Below are 23,483 nucleotides of genomic sequence, written 5' to 3' on the forward strand. Positions count from 1 at the left end.
AAACGGAAATATTGTCAGAATCGGAAATATTACCGGAATCGGAAAATAATTCCGGAAACGGAAATATTAAATATTTGTTCGAAACGGAAATTAATTCCGGAATCGGAAATATTAAATATTGTTCGTATCGGAAATGAATTCCGGAATCGGAAAATTTAATCGGAAGCGCATCGTACGAATAAGCATCGGACGAGGCCTGCCGGACGAGGCCCAGCACGAAGCCAGGCCATCGCCCAGCAAGCCAAGCGCACCGCACAAACAGCAAGGCCAGGCCCAGCAGGCTGCGCGCAGCGCGCAGCGCGCACAGCGCGCACAGCACGCGCAGCGCACAGCGCGCACAGCGCGCGCAGCGCGCAGCGCGCGCGGGCGCTGAGTGGGCTGCTGCTCGCGCGCACGCATGAGGCCCATCGTGGCTGTCGTGCGTGTGTGTGCAAGTGTTTGTGTTCGTGCACGTTTCCTAAAACATGCAGAGTTCGGTTAATGATTAAATTCCTAATTCTATTTGATAAATTAATTAAATTAGAGTTCTTGTAGGATTCTAGGTTTGATTAATTTGTATCTGAATAGGATTTCGATTCCCTTTCCATACCGCTATAAATATGAGGCTAGGGCTCACAATTTAACACGAGTTTTCAAAGTATTCAAAAGTGAGTTTTCGAGAGAAAAATTCAGTCACACATCTTGCTCAAATTGCCGAAATTTTCTAGTACCTTAAGGGCGATTCTAGTTGGTCAATCTTAAGGCGGATCCGGACGTGCTGTGGACTATCTACGGAGGGACGACACTTGGAGTCCTAAAGACTTGTTCTTGTTCGGTTCGGGCGCAGCTAGGGAAGGCACGCAACAAAGAGTATGCATCTATTCTATGCTAAATGATTATGTGTAAATAATATGTATTCCTGGGTTTATGGTTTTTCCGCATGATTTATGAATTGTCATATGTATCATAACCTAACAGAAAAGGCACAAAGATGACTTCCTGGTCTATGGTGGAGATGATGAATTAATTGTTAAAGGCTATACGGACGCAAGTTTTCAAACCGACAAAGATGATTTCAGATCACAGTCTAGGTTTGTCTTCTGCCTCAACGGAGGTGCAGTAAGCTGGAAAAGTGCTAAGCAAAGCACCATTGCGGATTCTACAACTGAAGCGGAGTACATTGCTGCACATGAAGCAGCAAAGGAAGCTATGTGGTTAAGGAAGTTCATAGGTGAACTTGGTGTAGTCCCCTCCATTAAAGGACCAATAGCCCTATATTGTGATAATAACGGAGCTGTTGCACAGGCAAAGGATCCTAGACACCACCAAAGAGTCAAGCATGTACTTCGTAGATTTCACCTTCTACGAGAGTTCGTTGAAAGAAAAGAAGTTGAGATAAGCAAGATTGGAACTGATGACAACATATCAGATCCATTGACTAAACCTCTGCCGCAGGCGAAGCAAAACTCGCACACTGCAGCTATGGGAGTCAAGCATATTGAAGAATGGCTTTGATGTCCTTGTTTAATGTTTTAAAGTTTTAGAGTTTAATACTTTGTAAAACATTATTGGTTAATCATTCACAATAAATGAATAGAATTCATTTTTCCATTTAATTTGTGGTTTATTAAATGATGAGTCCCTTCAATTTGACGATATATTCAAGATAGACTGTCAGGACCAGTCCTGTGACTAAGAAATGTCTATCAAGTGAACTTGAATGTCAAAAGTTGAAAATGGTCCTGTGAGGGGGTCGAAAAAGCACGAGGCTAATGCGTGACCTCGTCCCTCGTGGGTGTGACGATTCTTTTTATTCAATCAAGTGTAATTGGATTTCCTGTGAGTTTACACCCAATTGACTAGTAATATAGGAGTCGCCATTCAGTTTTTAACGACAATGAGAAAAACTGACAAAACCCGGTTATCGTGACATAAAGGGAGTGCAATTATGTTTGACCACGACGGCCGTAGGTTCCCTTGTGATCCCTGGTGTGGGGATCTCTCAACATACACCCGCAAGGTAGAGATTGAGGGTTCGGGGGACTGTAACTACCGAGAGGAGTACTTCGCTCGTCGATAACTCCAGAGGCAGGATATCCTTACTAGCTCAGCATAAATAATTGAAGGGACATGCGTTAACTATTAAACTAATCTGAATTGATTTTAGCAATATGCAACATATAATACTAATTCGATCGTGATTATCTGATTTAAATAGCATTAAGGGACCTAGCATGATAATCCGATTTCCCAAAAATATTATATTTGTTAAGCGTGATAGAACAATCAGATTAGGTTAGTTTAACAGTTCATAAAAAGGGCGAGGAAAGCAGTTAAATCATCGAAAAGGGAAACATTACGACGCACCCTTGAGAGGTGCGTCACGGTTCTCAGAAAACTAACCACTTTGACTTTGCTATTTCTCCTTTTTATTTAACGAATCTCAATTATGGGACAGGATACGTTCTGTTCGATTTATGGATCGATTGCGACAGAACGCGTGAACAATTTCGCAGCGAGAGGCTTAGGCTAAGGGTTGGAGTCAATACTCAGAATATAATTGTGAGGGGGTCGAAAAAGCACGAGGCTAATGCGTGACCTCGTCCATCGTGGGTGTGACGATTCTTTTTATTCAATCAAGTGTAATTGGATTTCCTGTGAGTTTACACCCAATTGACTAGTAATATAGGAGTCGCCATTCAGTTTTTAACGACAATGAGAAAAACTGACAAAACCCGGTTATCGTGACATAAAGAGAGTGCAATTATGTTTGACCACGACGGCCGTAGGTTCCCTTGTGATCCCTGGTGTGGGGATCTCTCAACATACACCCGCAAGGTAGAGATTGAGGGTTCGGGGGACTGTAACTACCGAGAGGAGTACTTCGCTCGTCGATAACTCCAGAGGCAGGATATTCTTACTAGCTCAGCATAAATAATTGAAGGGACATGCGTTAACTATTAAACTAATCTGAATTGATTTTAGCAATATGCAACATATAATACTAATTCGATCGTGATTATCTGATTTAAATAGCATTAAGGGACCTAGCATGATAATCCGATTTCCCAAAAATATTATATTTGTTACGCGTGATAGAACAATCATATTAGGTTAGTTTAACAGTTCATAAAAAGGGCGAGGAAAGCAGTTAAATCATCGAAAAGGGACACATTACGACGCACCCTTGAGAGGTGCGTCACGGTTCTCAGAAAACTAACCACTTTGACTTTGATATTTCTCCTTTTTATTTAACGAATCTCAATTATGGGACAGGATACGTTCTGTTCGATTTATGGATCGATTGCGACAGAACGCGTGAACAGTTTCGCAGCGTGAGGCTTAGGCTAAGGGTTGGAGTCAATACTCAGAATATAATTGTGTGTGTTGTGTTTTTTTTTCACGTCGAACTTAGGGGTCTATTTATAGGAAAAAGTGGCGTAGAAAGATAGTTTTTCAGGAATTTGGATACGAAACGGATTAGGAAAAGAATCCGTCCCAGGTATTTTCGGCGCCCAGCTCTGGGCGTCAAAGATTTCGGCGCCCAGGGATGGGCGTTGAAAATAGGGTCTGGCAGAATTCTTTGTCAGATAGGACTCTAGAGTACGGAGTTCATTAAGAGACTTAATCCGAGTTATTTGGTGCGTATCAATTTACGACGAAATGCGTCTGGGCCCTTTACGAACTCTAGGTTCGTTATGAGTTTAATTAATACGTTAACTCTTTTATCGAACTGCGATAGGAATAGAATTCCTTTTACAATTTCTATCTCTTTTAGGATTTATGTTGGAGTGCAACACCTAATTCTGACAAGTTTCTATCTTTTTATTCTTACTACTTTTAGCAACTACCCTTTACGGTAGTTACTATTTTTATCAGGTTTCCATAAATAGCAGGTTTCGGGTGAAATGAAAAGGGGAATTGAGATTCGTTATTTTATAGGAGACGCGTTGTCAAGTGGAGATTTATGCTTTCATCATCGAACCATTCCCTTTCGGGAATGGGGACAAAAGTAGGTGTCTACAGTTAGCCCCCACTTTGACTGAGTCTTGGAGTAAGACGATGGTCAAAGTATTAGACGGAGTGCGTCACACAAGCCATGGTGTATGTGACCTGTTTTGCGAGGGTCTCACGAGCCCCCGGGTGATAACATTTGACTTAAGGGTCATCACTTGAAGTGTCGACATATCCCTCACGTGCCATTGAGATTTGTCAACTGATAGTATAGAAACTTCCTCACTTTGTCATTGGAAGGATCTAAAGGTGCGTAGAAACTCCCTCACTTTGTCATTGGGAGTAGCTACAGATGTTTTCGAAATCAAAGCTATAAAGTGTAATTGGGCCTGGCCAAGCCCAATCACGAGGTAAAAAATGTTTTTAAAGATTCTCATTTTCAGGGCTAGCTAAACGAGAAAACCCCCTTGTTTTTATAGGACGTAAAACAAAGGAAAATCCAGCACCCTGGTTTTTATAGGACGTAAAACGAAGGAAAATCCAGCACCCTTGTTTTTATAGGACGTAAAACGAAGGAAAATCCAGCAAAAGTTATCGTTGCAGCGACTAAGGACCTGCGCGGTTTAATGGCGCAGACCCCGCCGGCTAAAGATGGCGAGCCTGTCCGCTAAGGGTGGACACCCCGTCCGATAGAAGTGGACGAATCTGTTTTTGAAATTTGAAAATAAGGACCTACGCGGTTTGTGGCGTAGACCCCGCCGGCTAAAGATGGCGAACCTTGTCCGCTAAGGGTGGACACCCCGTCCGATAGAAGTGGACGAATCTATTTTGAAATTTGTTTTGCTTTTTTTTTTTTTAAATAAGGACCTACGTGGTTTGTGACGTAGACCACGCCGGCTAAAGATGGCGAACCTGTCCGCTAAGGGTGGACACCCCGTCCGATAGAAGTGGACGAATTTATTTTGAAATTTGTTTGCGCTTTTTGAAAATAAGGACCTACGTGGTTTGCGCCGTAGACCCCGCCGGCTGAAGATGGCGAGCCTGTTTCATTTTGTTTTTGAAGACTTCATTTTTTGAAAACTGAGGACTTGCGCGGCTAGTGACGCAGACCCCGCCAGCTGAAGGTGGGCGAGCCCTGTCCGCTAAGGGTGGACGCCCCGCTCGCTGGAGGTGAGCGAACCTGAATTGGTCTTTTGATTTGGGATTCGTGTGCCGCGGTCTTGCCAACTGAAGATGGGCAAGTTCCTATTTCTTTGGTTTTTTGTGATTTCTTTTGAGAATTTCTTTTCTTATTTATTCTTGCAGGAGCGAATTCTTTCGAGGGATGCTCGGGTTTAGTTGTAACCTGAATGTGGGTTGACAACGTGCTTAAACGGACCATTGTCTTGTGGTCATCATCTTTCATGGTTTTAAGCTAGTCTTTATGGCTCAATTTTTCCTTTACCTGGGTTCTTGATTAGGGGACTATGTATAAGTATCAACGGCGACCTTTGTCTTGAGGTCGTAATCCGGTTTTATCTTTTGAGGTTATCCAAACACGGGACTTCGTATAGTGTAGTCTGGGAATATTGTTTTAACTTTGCACACTTTCTTTTGAAATATATACTTTCTTTCGAGCCACCAAGCACTCGTGCTTGGCGGTCAGTTCTTGTCAAAGAGGTTCTTTGGGGATACGCATTTTGTAATGTCCTTGATTGTGTTTGGGATCGTGCTCGTAAGTGCGAGCGATCTTCGTAGTGGTTTGCTACTCTTGACAAAGTCGTGAGGTGCGACTTTCAGTAAGGAAATCGGCAATTTTCGAGTCGAATGGATGCGGCAGGGCCCAATAGAAGTTAGGGCCTTTTTTGAGCCTGGGTTCATTTTCGGCGCCCAGGTGGGGCGTTGAAAGTGTAGTTTGGGCTGGTCTTTTGATGACACAGTCGGCCTCTTGTTTATTCGTTTATTTCACTTGGAAGTTCTATGTATTCTCTTCTCTTTTGTTTTTTCTTTATTTTTAGAACGTGATGATTTTCTTGAGAAGCCGTAGCCGATGGGTGGACTACGGTGCTTGTCGCTTTGGGGCGATTATTTTAAGGAACTGTTGCTCTCTAAGGCGTACAGTTATTGCAACAGTTGGGCGAGTCTATATGACCCGAGGAACATACCTTGAGGCGTAAGACTTTGACCGCTCTTGTTGTTGTATATTTTTTCTTTTGAACGCGTTCGTGAATGTTCGATACTTAGAATGATGATATGTATGTGCGAACGAGCGTTCATAGAATGGCCTTTGCGTAAGGTCCATTAATCAGTTTGCTTGAACCATTTTTTTTTAGCAATGACTGATTTTGAATAGTTTGCTTAGAAGTTTTGGTAGGGTTCAGGCCTATTCACGAGGTGGGCTCAAGCATCGTGCCCTTTCGATCGTTCAAACATTTTCTTCGAGATTTTTTTATTTTGCTATGGTCGTTTCGTAGCTTGGAGCCCCCAAGTATGCACATTGGGATGCTTCCTTTTGGCGTACGATTTTTGTAGGTTCTTTTGACAAAGATGCCTTGGGGTTCCGCTCGTGTAGGTGCGAGCTATCCCTTCCGTGGTAGGTAATGTTTTTCTACCTTTAATCCTTAATGTAGAAGTCGTGTGGCTTGCATTTTGAATTTGGGCGATAAGTAGTCTTTGCCTCTTTTACACGTGCTCTTGGTCGTGCCTACATTAGTGCAATATGCCTTACTCTCGTTTTTTAGACTTGCACCGTGGGATGGCTGAACTTATGGTGCGACGTAGGCTTGTCAGGCCTAACAACATGTATTAGAACATTTCTCCAGGTGTTGGGATATCATTGCATTGGAGTACTTCATCAAGCCTCGTTCAGGTGCTCGAACAAGTGTAGCACCTTCTGCGTTGGTTTGCACGGCTTATTACTTCGTTCGATGCGAGGATTCATAGGTGTTTCTTTCTTATTTTTATGTCTGGGAAAAACTTGGTTAGCAGAAAGAATCAGCGCCCAGGCTGGGGCGTCAAAGATATCGGCGCCCAGCTATGGGCGTTGAAATTGATTTCTGGGTATATTTTGACAGTTCTTATCCTTGATTTTTTTTTCTTTTGTCTTCGCTTTGGAACGAGGTAGACTGTGTAACGGACGCTTGTAGGGCGAGCGTTATGTGCAGTAGTTTGATCGGAGTTTTGGTGACTCGCGATTTTCAGTTACCATTGTTAGTGGGGTGACTTTATATATTCTAAGTAGTGCTTTTAGAATTCGGGAGGGGTTGTAGCCATCCTAAGGTTCGTTTTACACGATTAAAGCTTAGGATTGTGCCCCTATGACGTGTGTATAGCATTAGCGTCGAGAATTTGCGATAAAATCGTCATCTCGAGCATTTTTAGAGTGTTTTTTGTCAAGCCCCCAACTGTAGCTACGGGATTGGCTTGGTGCTATAATGCTTTGCATACGTCTTTATGCTTTCATGGTGACATGGATCATGAATAGTTTGAACTAGACTCGTAAAGTGCGAGGTACGTTCGAGTAGTGATCTACTACTTCTCTTGTAAATGTCGTATTGTGCGACATTGCCATGGTCAAGGTAGTCACATGTCGAAGTGTGCCTTGACCAAAAGTTAGGTGCCTTTCTTTTACCCATAATCATATTTAGAAATCTTTTGACTCACTTGCAACATCGGGATAAACGCATACTTAGATTAAACAAACGACTCTTTATTATGTTCGAAGAAGTCTTTGAAAATTATTTGGAAATTGTTTAAAATCCGAGTCCTATTGTGTACAATCCAAGGTGTCCTAAGCAAGTTGACTTATAGAAGGGTTCGTACAGGATCACATGAGTGAATCAAAATACTGTTACGATTTTTGGAATGCTGTCTAAGGATTTGCTGGAAGCCAGGGTGCAGACGTCAAGATATACTTGCGTCCGTTTGGCATATGCTTTAGGCTTTTAGGGCTATCTTTTCCAAAATTGTGGGAATATAAACCGTTTTCAAACTAACTTAGATTTACTTGGTGTATGTCTGTACAAAAGGTCAAGGTATATTTAGTTCTTTCCCTAGCTCTTTCATTTCAATTTTCAGCTCCCAGTTGCTATTATGTCTTCCCATTAATGATGCTTTTCACATTTCGATTTTAGATGCCCGTGTCATATGTCTGAGTAGGGTGAGCCTTGGTTAAGTGCCAAGTCCTATTGACAATGTCTGATTTTTTTTCGAAGGGGATTAGCGAGCATTTGAATTACCATGAACGGGTGCCCTGAGTTCGAAGGAATGATGGGGCGATGCCGTCGAATAATCCTCTTTATTGCAAGCTTTACTGCCTTTACTACTTGTTGGCGATTATGACTGTGTCTAGTGGTGAAAGAAGGTTTTTAAGCGAACGACTATGTCTAGTGGTGAAAGAAAGTCTTTAAGTGAGTTAGTTCGCTTTAGGGAGGGTCAAGTCGAGTACTTTAGAGGTCATGGACGCTTGCGCTAGCCCCCATTCAATTGAGGCAAAGCGATCTTTTGAGTCTTGGCTAAGTGCCTAGGAGTGTGAGTGCTCCTTCTGGCAAGGGTATGTTCCCTTATTATTTTTCGATGTGTGCTTATTTTGGCATCTTGATGGCTTGGATTCTTGCTTTGACTTAAATTTTTCTTTCGACTTGGATTGCAAGTAATTAAATTTCAATAAGGGACTTTTTATTCTTGTTATTCTATAGGCTTTAACATCTTTGCAAATTGGTTGGACCGAATCATGGATTGCCTACGTATCCGCCTTAAATAGATTTAATTTGGAATCAGGTCTTGCGTAGTTCTTAGCCTAGAAAATGGTTTCTTAGAATGCCGATTTTAAACAAGTACGTTCTGAGGTGGAAACATATTATTTGAAACGGTAGAATAAGTGAAGTTTATTATTATTTTTATCTGTTGCCTTGCCGTAAGCCAAAAATTTGTTTTATATATTTTTTTTTGAGTACATGTATTTTTTGGTGGTACGTATGTCTAAATACGTGTTGTACCCCTCCAAGTGTTCGTTATTGTTCCGTGTATGTGCGGATAAAATGACGAGAACTTCTGGACAAATTTTAGCAAGCAGAGAGATTCAGCGCCCAGGCTGGGGCACTAAAGATTTCGGCGCCCAGCTGTGGGCGCTGAAAATGACTTCTGGGCGGATCTTTTTTGGTGCGCTAGATGCTTCTTTTCCTTTTTAGACTAACTTTAGAGGCATTTTGCAAAGTTTCCTTTTTTATTATTCACATTTTATTATTTTTTTTTTTGCACTTTTCATTGTCTTCTCTTTTTTTTATATTCATGACTCAAGACGGTTTGAAAGATGGGTTGAATGAGATAGGATAAGTTGTATAGGTATTAGTCGAGTATGAGGATTATATCAACCAAGGCCAATGAATAGCATGGGGACGGCTCAAGGGTATATCAACAAGACGTATCCAAACAAGTTATATGGTCATTATGCTAATGGTGGTGTAAGAACAGGTTTTGGGCTTTGGAAATAATGGGTATGACGCACGTGTCAATGGCCGTGCGTGGTTTGCGGTTGACAACAAGTTCAAGAACAAGAGTCGAGGTAATGGTTTCTTGGGTTATGGCAATGAGAACATGGATGGGTTAGATGAGCTGAACAGGGACCCCCAGAGCGAAGGCGTCTAAGAGCATAAGGATTGGAAAGGGTAGACATCGTAGAATTTTATGATTTGGATTGGTTGACTCAATTCTTTTCCTTCGTTTACTTGGGTAGGTTTCGCACTTTGGGAGGTACGGGCTAAGTATTTCATGGCTCTTTTTCGCTCTCCTTTTTCTCTTTCTCTTTCTTCTTTTTGCTTGGGATTTCTCCCTAACATAAATCCTTCAATCAATTTTTTGTTTGGGCTAAAAGGTAGAGGGTTGTGGTCTTTGAGTCACGAGGCGAGACTGAGTGAGCCTCGTTTGGTAGGCCTATAGTGGACCTCTAACTTTAGTAGGCCTAGGGTGGACCTTTAGCTTTAGTGGGCCTAGGGTGGACCTTTTAAATTGTCTTACTTTGCAAGCGTATTTAGTCGTTTCTTTAAAATGTGCAAATAGCGTAGATTCAAAATGTTGTTTTTACCTTATTGAAATTTAACGAAAGAATTACATCGAAAATAATTTTTTGTTTCTTTTCAGATTCCGGTTTCCGGCATTTAACTGGAAGTTGTGATTTAGACTCGAACTTTCATTAATCTTTCTGATTATAACCCGTGTATGAATACAAGGAGGTGGCCTAGACTCAAAATAATGACGTGGCGTAAGCCTATAATACTTGACCGAGCGACTCTCAGACTTAGGCTAATTGGACCATAACTTTCGTTGGTTGACACTTTAGATTTTAACCCCTGGGTGTTCATTTGTCATGCGCCATTTTGCTTAATGTTGGCGAGGTAGTTAATTGGGGAGATCGAATTTTTATTTTTGCAAGACTAGAATCATTAGTGCGGCTTCTCTCTTAGCGTGTATTGCTTTACCCCAATGGTAGCCTTATGGTATGCCGATTTGGGTATTTTCATGGTTGGTCATGTTGCATTCATGGAAAATATTTTATTCCGTACTTAGTAGTATTTCAAGGAGCGAGTGACTCGAGAGGACTATGATAGTCGTGACCCAATGTGATTATAAGCCTTGAGGCCATTAATTTTTTTCTTTGCCAATGGTATTGACACCTTAGGTTCACTTTGGGGGTTGTGCGACTATGGGGGAATGATTTTCAGAATGTGACTGTTTCCATTTTGCAAATACATAACATATTCTTTTTGTGGGTGAGAGAGAGTATTGAGGCCGTAGACTCTTAGCAAGGGATGACAATTACATATGGGTGCCTATTGATTTAAATGTCAGGAAGGGAGAATCAATATGGTTTAACCTTTTAACTTGCAGAACGACACCAAGTATTAGGACCGATTCTATGGATAAGACAACTAAGACTTAGGATTTAGATTGTACTTCGGCATAACCTAGTCTAGACTCGGATATATATATTTTTTTTATTCGAACATTTATTTTGTCTTGAAGACTTTTATTCGAACATTATTTTTTGAATACTTTGCCCATGTGATATTCAAGGTCGTTTAATTAGCATGCTCGGTTTTGGTGCCGAGCGTTGTCGTCGTAGGAGGCCTAACAACGACACAAAGAGTTATTTATTTTTATTTTTTAGTCGCTTTTAGAATCGAGTGCTTTTTCATACGCCCTCGTAGCAAATTTTTTTCACGAAAAGTTTTTTTTTGCTACGTATTTTCTTCATGCGTGGGCACCGAAGCTGCTGTGCCTGACCAAAAGGCCAGGCAGCAACTTCAGCGCCCAGCGTAGGGCGTGAGAAATTTCAGCGCCCAGCCAGGGGCGTTGAAAATGCGTCCCTGGCTGGTTCTCGTTTTCAGTTTTCGTCTACTTTTGTTTTTACGACTTTAATTTTGCGTGCTTGCCTTATAACGTCCTTTACGCGTTGTGCAGCGTTTGTGGGATTCGTTACGGGCCATCCCGAGCGTCGCTTATTTTTGTGGCGATCGTTCGGGTTTGCGGAACATGTATTTTGGTATAACTCTTTGGCCAATTGGTTCATGAATGTTTGAGCAATTTTTAAGGTCGTTGGTTTTCTAGCATTATTTGTCTAGCATTATTCGTACGCGCAATCATAACATAGTCACATAGTTCGCTACACATAACTACATTACAAACATGGATTTGAAAATTAAATATGTCACATAGTTTATGATAGGCTTCTATGGGTAGTATTTGCGCCTGGCTTGGTACCGCTTCTATCGTAGATCCAACACATGCCCCGGTCGAGGTAGTGTCTTCAACAGACGAATTTCGCTCAAGACGCCAACCCGCAAGTGCAAGCCAAGGGGGCATGCAGGCGAGAGGGACCTAATGGGCGAGCGATTGGGTTCGGGATAGGTGTACTACCTGCACAAGTACCGAGTGGGCAACATGTGCGGCGTATGCACCCCCCTATTGGTGAAAAAAGGTATCCTTAGTCCCAACTCCCGAGGGAGCCGAGATTCGTTATGCTGTTCTGTCCGTTCACATTAACATGCTGATTTTCAGGTCGTCCCAACTTGATGGGGAAATAAACGCGGGGTAGGATCGTTTCACCCTTCGACTATTTTGATTACCTACAAGCACGAGTACTTCCTTCACTATCCCTAGTGGAGTCGCCACTGTGAGGGGGTCGAAAAAGCACGAGGCTAATGCGTGACCTCGTCCCTCATGGGTGTGACGATTCTTTTTATTCAATCAAGTGTAATTGGATTTCCTGTGAGTTTACACCCAATTGACTAGTAATATAGGAGTCGCCATTCAGTTTTTAACGACAATGAGAAAAACTGACAAAACCCGGTTAGCGTGACATAAAGGGAGTGCAATTATGTTTGACCACGACGGCCGTAGGTTCCCTTGTGATCCCTGGTGTGGGGATCTCTCAACATACACCCGCAAGGTAGAGATTGAGGGTTCGGGGGACTGTAACTACCGAGAGGAGTACTTCGCTCGTCGATAACTCCAGAGGCAGGATATCCTTACTAGCTCAGCATAAATAATTGAAGGGACATGCGTTAACTATTAAACTAATCTGAATTGATTTTAGCAATATGCAACATATAATACTAATTCGATCGTGATTATCTGATTTAAATAGCATTAAGGGACCTAGCATGATAATCCGATTTTCCAAAAATATTATATTTGTTAGGCGTGATAGAACAATCAGATTAGGTTAGTTTAACAGTTCATAAAAAGGGCGAGGAAAGCAGTTAAATCATCGAAAAGGGACACATTACGACGCACCCTTGAGAGGTGCGTCACGGTTCTCAGAAAACTAACCACTTTGACTTTGCTATTTCTCCTTTTTATTTAACGAATCTCAATTATGGGACAGGATACGTTCTGTTCGATTTATGGATCGATTGCGACAGAATGCGTGAACAGTTTCGCAGCGTGAGGCTTAGGCTAAGGGTTGGAGTCAATACTCAGAATATAATTGTGTGTGTTGTGTGTTCTTTTCACGTCGAACTTAGGGGTCTATTTATAGGAAAAAGTGGCGTAGAAATATAGTTTTTCAGGAATTTGGATACGAAACGGATTAGGAAAAGAATCCGTCCCAGGTATTTTCGGCGCCCAGCTCTGGGCGTCAAAGATTTCGGCGCCCAGGGCTGGGCGTTGAAAATAGGGTCTGGCAGAATTCTTTGTCAGATTGGACTCTAGAGTACGGAGTTCATTAAGAGACTTAATCCGAGTTATTTGGTGCGTATCAATTTACGACGGAATGCGTCTGGGCCCTTTACGAACTCTAGGTTCATTATGAGTTTAATTAATACGTTAACTCTTTTATCGAACTGCGATAGGAATAGAATTCCTTTTATAATTTCTATCTCTTTTAGGATTTATGTTGGAGTGCAACACCTAATTCTGACAAGTTTCTATCTTTTTATTCTTACTACTTTTAGCAACTACCCTTTACGGCAGTTACTATTTTATCAGGTTTCCATAAATAGCAGGTTTCGGGTGAAATGAAAAGGGGAATTGAGATTCGTTATTTTATAGGAGACGCGTTGTCAAGTGGAGATTTATGCTTTCATCATCGAACCTTTCCCTTTCGGGAATGGGGACAAAAGTAGGTGTCTACAATAATTATGTGTTGTGTGTGTTCTTTTCACGTCGAATTTAGGGGTCTATTTATAGGGAAGAGTTCGTGGAAAGATAGAATTGTTGAGTTCTAATCCACAAAGAATTAGGAAAAAACACGTACCCAGGTATTTTTTGCGCCCAGAGCCAGGCGTTGAAAATAGGGTCTGGGCTGTTTTATTTAGTCAGATTCGGATTCCTGAAATCCGTAGAGTTTGAGATTTAATCGAGTCTTTTAGCGCGTATCAATTTTATGACGGAATGCGTCTGGGCCCGTTACGAACTCTAGGCTCGTTAGGATTTTAATTAATACGTAACTCTTATTTCCGAATCATATTAGGAATAGGATTCTCGCAGTTTTCTATCTCATTTAGGATTTATGTTGGAATGCAACACCTAATTCTGACAGGTTTCTATCCTTTATGATTTGCCACTTTTAGAAGCTACCTTTTACGGCAGTTACTATTTTTAGCAGGTTTCCATAAATAGCAGGTTTCGGGTGAAATGAAATGGGGAATCGAGATTTATTTATTTTATAGGAGATGCGTTGTCAAGTGGAGATTTATGCTTTCATCATCGAACCTTTCCATTTCAGGAATGGGGACAAAAATAGGTGTCTACAGGTCCCTGGTCGGAGTTTTCTATAAAGATGGACGCATAGAAAACGTTAGACGACTAGAATGCAAGATGACTAGTAGTTCTGTTTCTTGAACTATGTGGACATGACAATGTCGTAATCATTTGCATAGATACTTACTTTGGGAAGACTAGTATCGGACAGACCTATGAAACTTTACTGTAAGAGATGAAAATCTGTCATAAGTAAATTTCATTAAAATTATTAGACACTAAATCCTCAATACCTGAGTGATTTGAGATTACTTGTTTGAGAACTGGTTACTTTGACGTTGACCAACCGTCGCACCGTAAAAGGAGGCTATAAAGGCAACGCTCAGGTAATCACCTATCAAACGAAGTCTAATCTCAAGATCGCAAGATTGGGATTGTCCTCCCATAAATCGGGATGAGATGCTTGAAAGTTGTACAAGGCCACTCAGAGAGCTAGAAACTGTAAAATGCATGGCCGTGCTCAGGTGAATCATAGGTTATGATTATCTGTTTATTTGATCAGTTGAACTCTGAAACCGAGAAACACCTCTGGACGTAATAAGGATGACAACTCTTACCTTATGTTCAAGAGCAAGCATCGAGTGACAAAGGAATTAGGAAATTCACACTTGTCCCTAAGGACAAGTGGGAGACTGAAGGAAATAATGCCCTTGGTCCAAGTATGCATTTAATGTTAAGTCTAATAAATGCGGTTCAGTATTAATTAACAAGTTAATAATTCAGTGAGATCAAGTGAGCTGAATGCCTAGCTAGAGGCCGCTTTAGTTCAAGTGGAATTAATGATATTAATCCACAGCTTACTCTTGACTGAACCCGTAGGGTCACACAAATAGTACGTAAACGGATCAAGTATTTAAATGGAATTAAATACTCCATCTATGGATATTCGGAATCGACGGATCTTGGTTTCAGTGGGAGCTGAGATCGTCAAAGGCAAGAAATGAATACTCTGGAAACGATGATATTGCCGGAAACGGAAATATGTATCGTACCGGAAATATAAATATTATCCAAGTCGTAGATGTTGCCGGAAACGGAAACATGGTACGTATCGGAAAATATTATTGGAAATGGAAATATTGCCGGAATCGGAAAATAATTCCGGAAACGGAAATATTAAATATTTGTTCGAAACGGAAATTAATTCCGGAATCGGAAATATTAAACATTGTTCGTATCGGAAATGAATTCCGGAATCGGGAATTTAATCGGAAGCGCGTCTTACGAATTAGCATCGGACGAGACTTGCTAGACGAAGGCCCAACACGAAGCCAGGCCTACACCCAGCAAGCCGAGCGCCCAAACACACGCTGCCAAGCCACGCCAGGCCCAGCAATGGCCTTGGCGCGCGCGCGCGGGCTGATGCTCGTGGGCTGCGAGCAGCGCCAGCTCGTGTGGGCCGCAAGGCCTGCGCGGGTTTGTGCGACGCTCGTGCTCGTGCAACGTTTGTGTTTCAATACAAATCCTAAAGCTAAAGGAATTCGTTCTATGATTAAATCCTAATCCTAATAAAGATAGAATTTGTTTAATAGAGTTTTAATAAGATTCTAATTAAATAAATTAGTATCCTAATAGGATTCCAAGTCCTTTTCCATAACTCCATAAATAGGTGCCTAGGGTCACATATTTACATCGAGAATTGAAGAATTCAAAGGTAAGATTTTCAAGCAAAGATCAACCACAAACACTTGCCCTATTAACCGAAATTTGTAGTACCTTAAGGGCGATTCTAGTTGGTCAATCTAAAGGCGGATCCGGACGTGACGTGGACTATCTACGGAGGGACGACACTTGGAGTCCTAAAGATTTGTTCTTGTTCGGTTCGGGCGCAGCTAGGGAAGGCACGCTACAAAGTGTATGCATCTGAATTATGCTAAATGATTATGTGTAAATAATATGTTTCCTCGCTTTATGGTTTTTCCGCATGATTTATGTTTATTCATATGTATCATAACCTAACATATATATATATATATATATATATATATATATATATATATATATATATATATATATATATATATATATATATATATATATATATATATATAAGATTACTGAAATTTTTGCTGAAATATTAGAGCGCCACATATGATTACTAGTGATTTCGGCCAATGAAAAATAAGATTTCTATTTTATTTTTGAATTAGAAAAACTGAATGCCACGTAGATAATTAATTAGATGACACGTGGATATATTTAAATGCAAACAAAAAAATTTTAGACTCACGCGTTGAAATCACAAAACAAGTTTTGATAATAATAATAAAAAAAGACTTATATCTAACCTAAAGTTTATCATATAATGAATTAGGTTGTACGTAGGTAGGAAACTAGACAAATTAACAAATTAATTACTATTGCTTTCCTACGTATACTCCTACTAGATACAAATACATACATATATAATTATAACACAATAATCAGATTAATAATCCTATTAGATAAATTGAAAACTACTTTGTTACTTTTTGTTACGTACTACTCCTATTAGATAAATTAGATAAATTGAAAATTCTAATCATAAGATTTCAAATTTATTTTTGAATTAAAAAAGTCGAGTGTCACGTAGATAAATAATTAGGTGTCATGTAGATATTTGTATTAATTAATTATTAATATTACGCATATATATACAATTTCAGTCAAAATCAAATACTCTAATAATTAAAAAACTGAGTGTCACGTAGATAATTAATTAGATGACACGTGGATATATTTAAATGCAAACAAAAAAGTTATAGACTCACGCTTTGAAATCACAACACAAGTTTTGATAAAAAAAAAAGATTTAGATCTAACCTAAAGTTTATCATATAATGAATTAGGCCGTACATAGCTAGGAAACTAGACTCATTAACAAATTAATTACTAATTATAACAAAATAATCAGATTAATCATCCTATTAGATAAATTGAAAACTACTTTGTTACTTTTTGTTACGTACTACTCCTATTAGATAAATTGAAAATTCTAATCATAAGATTTCAAAATTATTTTTGAATTAAAAAAAGTCGAGTGCCACGTAGATAAATTATTAGGTGTGATGAAGATATTTTTATTAATTAATTATTAATATTACACATATACAAATTCAGCCAAAATTAAATAATCTAACAATAAAAAAAATCTAAAATAAATTCAATATAAAATAAAAAAACTAATCTAATCTACTATTTAATGTACCAAATAGAGTTTTATTTTAACTTAACAATTTAATAAAACCTTGAATCACCCGGACTAAAATCTAGTTATAATGAATCAAGACTTCAGGCTATTTGGGTGCACCTAGACCTAGTTGCACGCAACCGGGTCCATGGTGGATTATTTTAGGACAGAGACAGAGAGATTGGATGACTTGAATCCTATCCTCTGCCCACATTCCCTCTTCTCCGCAACGGACGCCATTGAAGAAGATAACTGGAGATTCCGCCATTGAAGATGACTCCTTCTTCTCTCACCAGGTCAATTTTACTCCCCTTCTTTTCTCACCATCTTTATCATTACAATTGATTACCAACTTTGATGAACTTTTTAATTGCATTGCCTATAATTTGAATTTCTGATAAAACCTCAATTTCAAAATTTTATGGCGAATTGTTGCAGTGGTTGTTGTTCTCACACTATCGGTTGGAATTCGTGGACCTTGTTTTCTCGTCTTCCTAATTCAAATTATAATCACACTCTCTCTCCTCATCGCAAGCTCAGTTACCGGAAATTTCCTCGGGCTTGTTCGGCTGCTACTGGTATTTATTTTTGTGTTTTCGATTTTTGGTCATATTGATTACTTTGTGATGAAGTTGATTATTGAAATGCTGGGATTGCTAGTTGATTTAATTGGCTGAATCGATGACATAACGCAAAGTCATTTAGTTTTTAAGGAGAAAGGGAAGAATGTAGATTTTTTTTTTGGTGTTAGCACCTGGTTCACCCTTAGGGTTAATCCGGATTCGGGGTGAGTTCTGGGTGGATAGGTTCCAGTCCCCTCCCAATTGTTGTTGCGGGGGATCGAACACGGGGTCCTCTCTACCAAGTTCAGCCCCAAGCCCCAATCACCACGAACCAATAGGTAATTGGTAGGGAAGAATGTGGATGACTGTGTTGATTACTCCATCCGTTTCGCCAAGTTCTTCCCACTTTTTGTTTAAGTCCTTTCCATAGACTTTGACTCAATGAAATCCACATTCTCCTTGCCGTGTATCATTCACATTTTAGTTGACATAGGGGAGAAACAAAGTATTGCTTTAGTTGTTACAGAAATGAAATAAGATCGGGATATAGACATTAGCAACATTATGAGTTGACTAGACACGATTTCGCGGAATATGATACATTCATACATCATGCACCCATTATTCTTTATCGAATTTGCTGATGGTGTTGATGTTTCGTAGGAGAAGGAGATCAGTATTTGACTTCCTTGCAATGACTTCATAGTTTTGTGTGAATTGTAGCATTTGTGAACTATTTGGAAATAGCCTATTTTAAACCATGTAGACAAGCTAGTGGTTCTGCTTATAGAGTAGGTTTAGTAATGCAAAACTTCCAACTATTATCTGCTGCAATGGTAGGAATCCAAGCAATCCTTGTATGTGAAATGGCAAGGTGAGAGAAGGCACCTTGGCGGAAACCACTGTGGTATTTCAAGTGCTCAGAAGTATTTCCATTTACCCAAAATTTGAAGGCAACTATTAAAATGCATTGTCTGATCAATTGAATTCAATGTTTGAGAATCCGTGCACACATAACACTTTAGGAAGAAAGATCCAGTTACCCCAATCACACACCTTATCCATATCAATCTTAACCGCCTCCAAATTTGTTGTTTCTGTTTCCCTTGTATTGATGACAATTGGACAACAAGTGAATCTATCCTTTATGTTTACACCAGGAACCAGGAACAAAAGCATGCTAGAAATTTATGACTAATTTGGGAAGTGTACTCTTTATAGAGTTTATACACGAGTTAAGTGCTTGTAAATTGAATAACTCAAAGTGATTAGTTGTAGTTGACAACTTCTCACACAACCATCACCTGATTCCATTCTTTCAACCAAAATCCCAAATTAGTAATAGTTGAGAACATTAAATTGCCTTAATAACTGATGGTCCAACCATATCTCATTCCAGCTTAGATCTCGAACCTTTAATAAGGTTACTGTTGTACACATTTTAAAACCTACTCTTAGCAAGGGTATATGGTAGACAAATTGTCCTAAACTACTAAGGGCCCAACAATAAAGTCAGACCCAAAGAAGAAAAGAGGGAGCTGTTCCAGCGAAGGGGAAAGCCCAAAAGGAGCACAAGCCCAGAAAGGTTAAATTCCTAGAGACGAAGGAATTAAGAAGACGGACAAAGTCAAATATGACGTGGCCACGATCACCGGTTTCTTTTCTCTCGTCCAAGCAGTTATGGAGATAACTCCCACTCTCCCACAAACCGCTCTTCAACCGCTTCCTTTCAAGGGTATATATACATCAGAAACCATCATTTAGAAGGACATCATAAACACACAAACAAAGCATTTCATAATTTTTTTAGCTTTTCTTAGCTTTAGCCCTAGCGCTTAGTTTTGTCCTAGGCTTAGTAGCCTAGCAGTAGGGTAGCAGTAGTTCGGCAGTTTAGTGTGTTTTCCAAGCATTCAACTATGGAGGTCCATTTTTCATGAATTAATGTTTGTCCAGTTTTTATTACATATCAATCAATGATATTTGTTTTACTTTGTATGGTGTTTTCTTAAGCATTTCATTTCGCATTAACTTTGTCATAAAAAGGGTTGCATTTTGATGATTTTTTACAAATTACTTGTTCATGAGCGAGGCCTCTACATAATAAGGCCGACCATCCTTTCAGAGCAGTACCCCTAGGCACCTTTATTCACTCTTCAGGAATGGTTTTGCTCAGGTAACTTTTTCTAAAGATATATATTTGCATAAGACTGTGAGCAGCATGTTTAGATGTAATATTCTCTAATACATCATCTGGTAATGAGTGGCAAAACTGGCAATAAAAACTTGAGAGAAGGTAATTTCCACTGGCCTTGGGGGAGGGTAGATTCCTTACCAAGGACGCTATGAAGTTGTCACTTGCAACATTTCATGGTAATGCTATATCTTTTATTATGATTGACAAAATGAGCTGCTGCAGATGATTGATCATTCTTTTCACTGAGAAGGAAACCCTGTTACTAGATCGTTTATTGCTGTTACTCTTCATTAACATTTAAAGATTCTTCATTAACATTTAAAGATTCCTGTTACATTTGAATAATAAGGATCTGAATTAGGAACCTTCAACTTGCTACAGTTTGTAAAGCTTTGAATACAGAAGCCAAAGGATCACGATGGCTAGGATCTAGAAATCATTAATCATGCTGGTGGTGTAATGCTAGTTCCATTATGCGCATCCGAAACAGACTTGGCTGTCAACAAAACTTGGAAGACTGGTTTTATGGATGTGGCTTGTGGCATTAGGAAAAAAGAAACTTATGAAAAATAATTAGAAAGTCATGCATAATGGTTAAGAAATCCATGATAGACTAGGCTGTGCACCTATAAAAGTATTAAAATTTGATTAAAATAAAATGAGCGTATCTTTGGTTTCTGAGAGTTCCACGGATGCCAGCCTGACTGTTTTAGTCATGCTGCCATTCAAAAGGGTGATGACTGGTGACTTTAAGTGAGATGTACCACATTCAGAACTTTTTTGTTTTGCCTATTTATAGTGCTATATTTCTTATTTTCGCCACGTTTTACAAAATTCAGATCCACTATTGGTCAAAGCTGCGAGAGGAGAACCTGTTTGCCGTCCCCCGGCATGGATGATGCGCCAGGCAGGAAGGTATATGGCTGTTTACAGAAAGCTTGCAGAGAAACACCCATCCTTTAGAGAGAGATCAGAGACAACCGATCTGATTGTGAAAATTTCTTTGCAGCCTTGGGAAGCATTTCACCCTGATGGGGTTATTATATTTTCTGACATACTCACCCCTCTCCCTGCTTTTGGGGTTCCTTTTGACATAGAAGAAGTCAGAGGTCCTGTCATCCAGTCTCCTATTCGTGATAAAGATGCCTTGAAAGCATTGCATCCAATTGACTTGGAAAAACTTAGTTTTGTAGGCGAATCTCTTAAAATTTTGCGCCATGAGGTGATTGTTGCTTTCTTCATGATGCCTGTGTAAATGCCTCTTGGTGTATGAGTCTCTTCTGTTTCTAAATGCACTCCCTTCCCCTTAGGTTGGTGACAAGGCTGCCATTCTGGGATTTGTGGGTGCACCTTGGACTATAGCAACATACATAGTGGAAGGGGGTACTACTCGTACCTACACCACGATAAAGAGCATGTGCCACACATCGCCTCATGTCCTCGAGGCACTTCTGTCTCACATAACGGAGGCAATTACTGAATACATAGTTTTCCAAGTTCAGGCTGGAGCTCATTGTATTCAAATATTTGATTCATGGGGTGGACAACTACCACCACATATGTGGGAACGCTGGTCTAAGCCTTATATTAAACAGGTAATCTCCAATCTAATTTCTACAATGTGTGACCAGATTATTGTTCATTTGTTGGCTTGTGCTTTTGAACTTGTTCTGTTTTCAAGGCCAGGTAATTAACTCTCTTTATCTGATGAGCCATTAATTCTAGATGCATGCCTACGAACTGCCTTAACAAAAGATGAAATTCCTCTACAATACATCCAACTGATAAAATTGAAAAGGTAAACAAGACTTGAAAATTTTGTCAAATCTTGAGCCCAAGCCCCGCAGATTTGTGATTGGAAGTAAGATTTACTATGTAACTGTTTGTCAAGCTTTGAAATCCCTGACCCACACCTACTGACCTTGTTGAAGCTCCTCCTGAAGTTTCCGTTTTCCTCCTTGTCCATGAGTGTTTTTTTGCATACCTACATGACTTCCTCGCTTTGTTTAATGGTTTATTCCCTTCTTTTTCTGGGGATGAGGGTGGAGGCAGGGTTGCATAGCACGATAGTACTTGTAAAGCTGGTGCTGGTCGTGGGTTTTGTTTTGGTTTGATAACTTTGCAAGGTTTTGTTGAACTGTATATCCGTTCTTGTGAATCTGCACCATACACCAAAGATTTGTGTTTTTTCAGCTGATTACTAAAACTTTTAAAGCAGGCTTTCTCTGCATGACAGTTACAAATTTCTTATTTTAATTTTTGTTCTGCATAAGCTAAAGCTAACAATTGACTTGTGGGACAATTCCTCAGTATGATAACTGTATCTACTCCTCCTATGTTTAAATTGTCTTATTGTAGCCATGAGTTGTTTTGATGGGCATACCTTTTTACTACACCTTCCCTTTTGTGCGGCTGTAATATGTAAGAGCTTGGTAGGATCTGATAGATATTTTAAAGTGCAGATAGTAGATGCTGTGAGGAAAAGATGCCCTGAAACACCGCTTGTTTTCTATATCAACGGAAATGGCGGTCTCCTTGAAAGGATGAAAGATACTGGAGTTGATGTGATCGGGCTGGACTGGACAGTAGATATGGCTGATGGGAGATCACGGTTGGGTCCCGAAATTAGTGTACAGGGGAACGTTGACCCTGCTTTTTTATTTTCTCCTCTTGCAGCTTTGACTGATGAAATCCATAGGTGTCTTTTCAAACTCTTATGTTATTTATCCTTTTTTACAAGTAGGTGGTTTAACTGATTCCTTTTTGGCATTTGCAGAGTTGTGAAATGTGCTGGGCCGAAGGGTCACATCTTAAATCTTGGACACGGCGTTCTCGTCGGAACACCAGAAGAAGCTGTTGCCCACTTCTTTGATGTTGCAAAAAGCTTCAAGTTTGACCGAGTTATTTTCACAACAGAGGAGCCTAAACCAGCAGTTTGAAAGTATTGATTCAATTAGCTGGCCATTTCTGTTAGTTCACCTGATTTATAGAGGAATTTACGTCGTTAGTATCACCTGGTTTATAGAGGATTGTACGTTGTATGATGACGATTTCAGGCTGCATATTCTAAATTCTGACAAAATTCCGATTTTTGTAAATGTTAATGCTGAGGAATTGTTGTAAGACCATATTTATCAACACCAAGATTTTGGTCTCAACCTAATAAAATATAATATGTTATCGTTTCTCTCTCCCCAACACCAAACCCAACACCAATAACATTTAACAACATTTATCAAACACCAAAATTGTTATATCTCCCCTACATCATCCATGAGGAACTAGGTACATATCACTCTTGGATATGTTTTAACATACCAAAATAAGTTCAAATATGGTACTTATAGGTTCAAATATGGTCCTCATAAGTTCAAATATGGTATTC

General features: G+C 39.8%; 1 protein-coding gene across 1 annotated transcript; it reads left to right on the forward strand.

The window, feature by feature from the left end:
* Positions 1 to 17,477: 17,477 nt before the first annotated feature.
* Positions 17,478 to 23,284, forward strand: LOC110774833 (uroporphyrinogen decarboxylase 1, chloroplastic). Its single transcript, XM_021979422.2, has 6 exons — positions 17,478 to 17,637; positions 17,780 to 17,919; positions 20,938 to 21,320; positions 21,409 to 21,693; positions 22,561 to 22,796; positions 22,875 to 23,284. The coding sequence occupies exons 1-6, from the start codon at positions 17,615 to 17,617 to the stop codon at positions 23,035 to 23,037; spliced, it is 1,230 nt and encodes a 409-aa protein (XP_021835114.1). The 5' UTR covers positions 17,478 to 17,614; the 3' UTR covers positions 23,038 to 23,284.
* Positions 23,285 to 23,483: the final 199 nt, after the last annotated feature.

Source organism: Spinacia oleracea, chromosome 4, assembly GCF_020520425.1.
Source record: "Spinacia oleracea cultivar Varoflay chromosome 4, BTI_SOV_V1, whole genome shotgun sequence".
NCBI lineage: Eukaryota > Viridiplantae > Streptophyta > Magnoliopsida > Caryophyllales > Amaranthaceae > Spinacia > Spinacia oleracea.